Raw genomic sequence first — 8,084 nt, forward strand, 5'->3', positions numbered from 1 at the left:
GCAACCCTCTGACTCTGCGCTTTCAGTCTGTCCAATCCCTGCTCCCGTTGTTTTACCATGCAGACTGTAAATAGGCTAAAATTAAACAGGGATTTACCGGATTTAAGCAGGTCTCTACTAAAAATCAAATAGTTTCTATTGTGACAGTAGAGGCCAATAAACGGTTTTTTTCCCCTTGAACTATTAGAATTACACTTGGCCTTACTCTTTTACAATTATTGAACATACACTCCCTCCCTCTCTCTCACACACACACACACGCGCGCGCGCGCACACGCACACATCGCTGGGGTAGCCTAAAGAAAAAAAAAACGTGCCAAAGCGTGCGATATAGCCATTAAAATGAATGTATGCCGGCAGAGCAAAACATGGAGGAAAAAACTATAGGGCCATCTCAAGCGCATGAGTTGAGCTCTGGTCTGGACAGCAGCTCTCCAATGGAGAAGAGACAATGAGTTTGTTAAAGCTGTGCTGCGTTAAAACACACATCTAACCTTCTTAAGTGACCGGATTGACGAGTCATTTCTACATAATAGATGGCATATACGAGCATTTTCGATGTGAACCGAAAAAAGGGAAAAGCACATGAGATTTCAGTCTTGACAGCTTTGAGAGTCACGCTAAACAGCCTGCCTTTTACACGCTCTCTGAGGGAAATAAATGTGAACTTTTCATAACGGCAATATTTACTGAAAAGGGGGCACCATTGTAAACTATTATAATAAAGGGTGGGAAGGGGGAGGAGATTGAATATCCAGTTTTATTGCATCACCTGTCAGCGTTGTCCAATGGGCGTCGACTCCGAGGGCATTAATTGATGAAGGTGTCTCCAGACCGCCGCACCTCCCCTCCCATGTCATTTTGTTTGTGGCTCAACCAGCAGCCAGAATACCAGCTGCATTTTAGCTCTTATTCTGTTCCTGTGTCTCGGACTCTCTCCCTCTCTCTCTCTCTTTTCTCCCTCCCCTCCACCCTAACAACTCCATCTCCCTCCCTCTCACTCTCTCTCTCTCTTCTCGCTATTTTATCCCTCTGGCTGAAGCAGTGGTGTACACCTAACACTCGTCCTGCTGCCGTCCAGAGGGGAGTGGAGCCGGCAGAGGCAGGTAGCAGCGGCAGCAGCAATAGTCCTGGTTTAGGTGGACGCATCCATTGCATTCCTCCACCATGCCGGACCCGGGCAAGAAGCGACGTGTGGATGCTGTCGGTTCATTCAGCAAGACAGACACCGGCAGCTCCATTTAACTCTTCATGTCAAAGTTTGCATTTTCATGACGCAGCAGCAGCAGCGTGGATGGATTAAAGGTGTGAGCAGGATGGCTTGAGCTTGCGACCTAGTGCCACTCACTGGTGAATCCACAACATTCTGAGACTGACTACATGGATACATAGATTGGAGCGGATACATATGAACATGGGGGACCTGAAGTGTGGCTTTGAGGAAATGCAAGGAGTGAGGCTAGGATACCTGCTCATCCAAGGCAAGCAAATGTTTGCTTTGTCTCAGGTCTTCACCGACCTGCTTAAGAACATCCCCCGGACCACGGTGCACAAGCGCATGGACCACCTGAAGGTGAAGAAGCACCACTGCGACCTGGAGGAGCTGCGGAAGCTCAAAGCAATCAACTCTATTGCTTTCCACGCCGCTAAGTGCACTCTGATATCGCGGGAGGACGTGGAGGCTCTGTACTTCTCCTGCAAGACGGAACGGGTGTTGAAGTCCAACAAAAGGAAAGCGAAAGCGGTGTGTTCCCCCGGGGACGAGGACGAGTCCCCGGGGCGCCTTCACGCGGAAGCCGAGCTGTGGAAGGAAAAAGTTTGGTTTAGTTTGCACGGCGTCCCAGAGACTGTCACGCGTCACAACAAAACGGACAAGAGGAGAGAGCCGACTCCTTGCCTTACCGACTCCAAACTACCTCAATTTTACCACAAAACCCACGGGCGGGAATACCGTTTGGTGACCAAGTCCAGTCACAAACACTTTAAAAACTATGAAACTGCAAAAATAACCGGGAACCGCGTTACTTTGAGCCAAAGGCACTCGTTTTTCCGGAGCTCTGTGAGCCGGCAGCCAGTGGTGTTACAGTCCGCCATAGCTGCTCAGTCCAGGCTCTCGCGCTCAGCCGGCGACCTACTTCACAAAAGGAAGAGGAGGCGCGAGGGGGGCGGCGGCAGGGACAGCGCGAGGCACTCGTGGAGCAGAAGCAGACACGCGCACCACCACGTACCACCGGTCCTGCTCGTCCAACCCAAATCCTCCGGCGCTCACGCAACTTCTTTTGGCGCGTTACACCTAAATTCGGATTTTTATCTCGACCCCAGATCCCACCATCACCATCACCACCAGCATCACCATCATCATCATCACCACCACCATGAGCCCAATTTTCCCGAGAGTTACAGCAGCGACAGCGAGTCAAGCACTGCCTACTCAGACCGAGCATACCCGGACCCGGACTCGGACTTTGGCTCCGGTTTCTCCACCACCAGCAACTCCGGGAGCTCGGAGGAGGAAGAGGAGGGCGATGAGGAAGATGAGACGCAATCGGAAAGTTCAGAGGTCAGCTCAGACGAGGAGGAGAGCTCGTCCGCACAGTCCGATTCCAGCTCTGTTTCTAGTCGGGTTTCGGTGCAAAGCATCCGGTTCAGACGGGCCCGGGTTAGTTCTCTCCCCAAAACTCTCCACTCCAGTAAAGCACCTTTAGTGTTGGAGCCCACGTTTCACTACAATCAGCAGCAACAAGAGAAACAACAAAGGACTCTGGGAAACATTGCCGTTTCACAAACAGGTTACAGCAAGCAGGAGAGACGTCAGAAATGTGAATTAATTTGCAGTGAAACGAGAAAGGACTTTGGAGCTTTCCAGCCAGCAAAACTCGACGTAAATATTGTGAGAGAGCGATTTTTCTCTGAGTCAAAGAGGGAAAAGACGTATGAGGCCGAACCCCAGGACGAGCTGACCTCTGATTCACCGGTGCACAACCGTAATAGGACCTTTTACCCTTCACGGAGAACACCGGGACTCCCCAAAAAGTCCCCCTCGGGACTGTGCTCTCAGTGGGAAAACGACAATGACGCGAAGCCTCCTAAATCTTCAGAGAAAAGAGAAGCGAAAGCAGGCAGCCTGAAACTGCAAAATCCACTAAAGAAAATCAAGACCGAGGCAGAGGAGACTTGTGTGTCCTCCTTCCCCCTCTCTGAAAGTGTCAGGACAACCTGGACGCCCCCCTTTAACCTCAAGAATGTGAAAATTAAAGTGGAAGAAAGCTGTGATGAATATGAATACCACAGTCAGACGGCTGGATTCAACTGTAAAGGAAACAAGATAGAGCATGGTCAGTATCCCAGTGGAGGCATCAAACAAGGGGACTTTTACGCAGAAAAGGGTCCTGATGTTGTCTCAAAGTCTCCCTGTGGCCCTCAGGAATGTAGCAGCACCCAGGACTCCACATGCATCGGGGAGGGGGAGCACAGGAGCCAAATATGCAGGGCTCCAGTGCTCGGAAGTAAGAAATCCCGTCTTTCAAGAACGCAAACAAAACAAAACGTTCCCAGGATCAACAAAGCTGCCTCTTTTTCTTCTTCTTCTTCCTCTTCCTCCTCCTCCTCTTCTTCTTCGTCTTCTCCTTCTTCTCGTCCCGAGAAACCATCCACTGAGGATTTATCGAGCAGACGCAAACAACGCAGCAGCGCAAGCACTGTAGCAACATCACCGGCTACTAAAACGCCTTTCAGCCTGATGGCCAATTTCCCATCTCCGCCGTCACTGGTTGTTGGCAGCGACGGGGATTTGTGTCCTGCTTACTCCCTGAACTCGCTGAGGGGCCCCGGGACTCCCCCTCTGTCCCACCCCGTGTGGAGGTGGCAGCCAGGCGGCCAGATTCTCCCTCCCCCACCCGCTCAGAGAACTAGGAAATAGGCTGCTGAGATAAAGCAGAGAAAAACAAAACCCCCAAACGTGTCAACTCCAGCTCAAAAGCAGCCTGAGTCTTAACGTGAGCTCATCAAAACTGCTCCCAACTTTATAAGTTTTGTATTACTATGTTCCCTTTTTTTCTGTGAATGGGCTCCTTCGTTTTGGAATCTCCCTTTACGCCCACAGGACTGTGTGACACCGTGCGTGGATTTATGCTTAAAACTTTAAAGCTGTCAGTCCTAAGCAATATGTAAGGTTCTCATGATTGTGTTTACTTGACTATTTATCCTTCTTTGCTTTTTTCTGTGCTCGACCTGTTGGATTGTATGGTGCCATGTTTCAAGGGATTTGTCCGAAAGAGGAAAGGGCTAAGGCGCAGAACAGAGCATTCCCAAGACGAAGCCACGTTTGGATTGAGTTTATCTCGGTCAATCTCAGAGACAAAAATCAGGGTTTCCCATTCTGTGCCGGTACTTTATCAGAGCTAAAAAAAAAAAAAAAAAAAGTCATAACTGTCATACTGACCAGTTTGTCCACATTGGTCAATGGGTTCGATTTCGGAGAATTTTGATAGAATGGGTTTATTAATGTCTATCTAAACGTCACTCACTCACAAGCCTTTATTGGATTTGAAAGGATTTGTCTTTGTGATCGTTGTTTTTTTCATGAGTCCTTGTGTTCAGTTCTCAGTCTTGTTTATATTCCTGTGGACTATTTCCTGGTTTTGCAAACGTGTGGCTGCGCACAGGCCCAGACTCAACACAGGCCTTATGTACAGACAATCAGAAATAATAAGATAAAAAAATCGTAGCAATTTTGTCTCCCACGTGAGAGACCACCTTAATGTCCCTGCAGGTCCATCGGGCCACAGATTTCTCCTGCTTGTAAAAAGAATCTCCGACCAGAGAAAATGCGTATAAATATAAGGTTAAAATGTAATTCACACAGCGTAAGACAGTGCCAAAGAAAGGCTTTGGATCTGATGTGATTTGACAGTCAAAGTGGGTAAAATAAGCACCTGAACAGCGCCAAAACACATATCTCCTCAGAAACAATGCGACAAAGCATAATTAGGCTTAAACGCATTGCACTTTGATAGTGCTGGGGATCATGTTTCAGCTTTAGGGTTTTCTGACTATACATATATATATATAGTCTGTGAAATGATGTCTCAGAGATGCTGATGGAAAAAACACAGCTGAAGAAGGGACTGCTGGCTTAATTTGGATGCAGACACAAAGGCCAAGCGGCATCCATTTGAGTGCTATTTGAATATGTATGATTAGCCCATATGTGATTTGCTAAGCCATACCATGATATCCTGATTGTTTGCTTAGACCTTTTCCCCGAAAACCGCTTTTTTTCATTGTGGTTTTTATTTTCGGTTTTTTTATATCAAGTTAGCCAGAAATTGGCTGTGTTGATTTTTTTTAACACAGTAAATGATTTTGAATCAATTTTAAAAATATATTGCTGTCGTCCCTATCTCAACATTTTTTGAATATGGCCGCTCAATGAATGTATAGAGCCCTGTTTCCCGTAAACTCCAAGTTCAGTTCCTTCTTGTAAACAGAGCTGAATCGCGTTGTTGAAGTTGCACCTACATATACTATCTTAAGTGAACGTGTATATGTTTTTAATGGAAGTGCAGGACGAGCTCTGCTAATTGGCAGGCTTTTCTGTCTGTGACAAAGAGAGGCCCAGCTTATTGCGAACCAGATCACAACAAACCCAAAGCCCGTGAATGATGTCAGCCCCCTCACACACACAGCACAGTAAAGGGTGCGCTCATTCAGAGAATTGTAGGAACTATTTAATGGGTGATTGTATAAAAAATAAAAAAAATAGAGAGAGAGAGGGAATTTGCGTAAATCAGTATGGACATGTATGGTGGAGTCACGTGGTTAAAGCACTGCTCTGCAGCCCCCTTGGCCTTTTATCTGGGGCGACAATTCAAACTTGAACTAATATTCCCAGTCTCTAAACGGGCGTTTTGAAGCCGTGGCACAAGCTGGTATATGCTCATAATAGCGGTAAAAATAGAGGGGGTTGCACAAGGTTGAGGGAGAGGAGGGAGGGGGCTGTGTTGCAAGAGCGGAGCTTTCAACCTTTAATCCGCATGTCAAAGGCATAGGCTGCACGGCATAGGGAGGAGAGGAATAGCCTGTGCGCGCTCACCCCCCTGGCGCACCAGCCTATTCTCACGCGGCGCTCACATTGCTTGGCGGAGGCACAGAGATGGTGGTAATGGCCTGTTGGGAGGGCCTTTTCCACCGTAAAGACAAATAGCTCCCTGACAGTGACGCTATCAATGTAAACAATTGCATCTTGCAGCAGCTAGAGGTTGTACCATGCACTCGCCCCCTCCTCTTCTTTCCCCCACCTCCCTGCAGCTCTCCTCACATCCACTTCGCTTTTTTTGAAACAATACTTGAGGTCAGGTTTTTGACATGGAATAAGAAGTCACTGGTTGTTTATATAAAACTGAATATTTATTTTTTGGTGAATTTTTGGGGGGTTTTCTTGTATATTGATTTTTGTTGTTGTGGATATATATTAAGAGGACAACTGCACTCCATATGGAAACTTGAACGGTGGATTTCTGAAGCACTTTCCCTTTCTTTTTTTTATTATGAAGCATTCATTAAACGCGACTGAGTTCATTGAAAGACTCTTTCTCTTTCTTTAATCTGATGTTGTTCTGATTGAGGGAGAGTTGGGGTATAAAGATTTAATGATGGTATGGGATTGCGTAACTAGAGGGTTTTGGAAACAATGAGCTTAGGTAAACATTTAACTTGTTCACGGGCTTTCAGTTTATATTCACCTTATATTTTGAACGCAGCTTCTGTTAATCTTTTTTTTCCCCTTTTTTTGAGTTATTAAATGTGTTCTGCTTTTAAATTTAGGATGTAACATATTATTTCACGAGGAATTAAGGGGAAGAGACACATAACGAGTCTTCAATTAAATAGCAAATAAGGGTTTAGTCCTGAGGCAAGATGTGTCAGGTTTGAAAGAAAGAAACCCTGAGTGTTATAATGGTGCTTATCCACGAGCCATGCTTATCCATGAGAGTCATAACATGAGCATCAACGTTACCTCCGTGCAGTATCTTAACTTTGGGTAAACTCCTACATGTTAAACCTGGCGAGGGAATCCCTTCCCCGGTGTGTTTAGGAGCTGTGTGGCGGAAGGAGTGGCAGGTCTGTGGAGCCTACAATAATAACAGGAGGCAAACCGCAGACATTTACGCATGCAACCGCTGCAATATGAGGTCGCCTTCTTGGTTTAATAGCCTACATGAACACACGAAATATCAATAAACTGGATTAAAATACAGTCCTGCTGGGAATCTGAACATTGCACATTAGAAACATTGAACGTTCTTCAGGAGGCTTACATAGAATAAAAGAAAAGCATTATCCCCTTTGATAAACAACTGTTGTCCTGGAGAAAGACCAGGATATATTGATGACTTAGGGGATTACATAAGAAGTAGACTCGCCCAAAGGCTTTTCGACGTACATAACTGTACACTGCAGGACTATGCAACTTTTTCGAGTCCCTGAGCAGACTTGCCCTTCGCTCGATCTGTCCTGTTTGACGTGATGTTTCTCTGATTAATGAGACTCTGTAGTATATTGTCCAGGCCAAAAGCACGAGTTTGATAAGGGGAGCCTGCAGGCAGGCAGGTAGCCATGCTGGCCCCTGCACGGCTGTTGCTGCTGGTGGAGCCTGAAGGGGCCGTACTGGGAGCAGAGGCGAGCCATTATGCTGCTGCTGGCGTTTCAGGGCTAAATTCCAGTGCGGATTGGAAACCACTAGACTGTAACTTCTATAGAATAACAATAGAAGGAATATGTGGGAAAGCACAATAGACACCTTCATGCAGTTTGGTTTTAGCAAAAAAAAAAAAAAGTTGGTATAAAGTTGGTTAAGACTGAGAATGAACACTGCGCGCACTGCAAAGTTGTGGGTAATGCTGATAGACACATGGCGCGTTAAGGTCAGCACTTTGCATTGATCTTTGAGACAATTAAACACACAGATAGCGATAAAAGCTGTCAGGACGTGTTTACGTTTAATCTCTCAGCTGTGAAATATGTGTGTACGTGTCAGCCACTTCACACAAGGTCATTATCCAGCTCAAAATATTTTGGCGTAA

General features: G+C 46.4%; 1 protein-coding gene across 1 annotated transcript; it reads left to right on the forward strand.

Annotated features, from left to right (window-relative positions):
* skida1 (SKI/DACH domain containing 1) lies at nucleotides 1-6,573 on the forward strand. Its single transcript, XM_079360690.1, has one exon. It carries the CDS (start codon nucleotides 1,409-1,411, stop codon nucleotides 3,917-3,919), a length of 2,511 nt encoding a protein of 836 aa, XP_079216816.1. The 5' UTR covers nucleotides 1-1,408; the 3' UTR covers nucleotides 3,920-6,573.
* The last annotated feature ends 1,511 nt before the right edge of the window (nucleotides 6,574-8,084 follow it).

This window comes from Symphodus melops, assembly GCF_947650265.1.
Source record: "Symphodus melops genome assembly, chromosome: 14".
NCBI classification, from domain to species: Eukaryota; Metazoa; Chordata; class Actinopteri; order Labriformes; family Labridae; genus Symphodus; species Symphodus melops.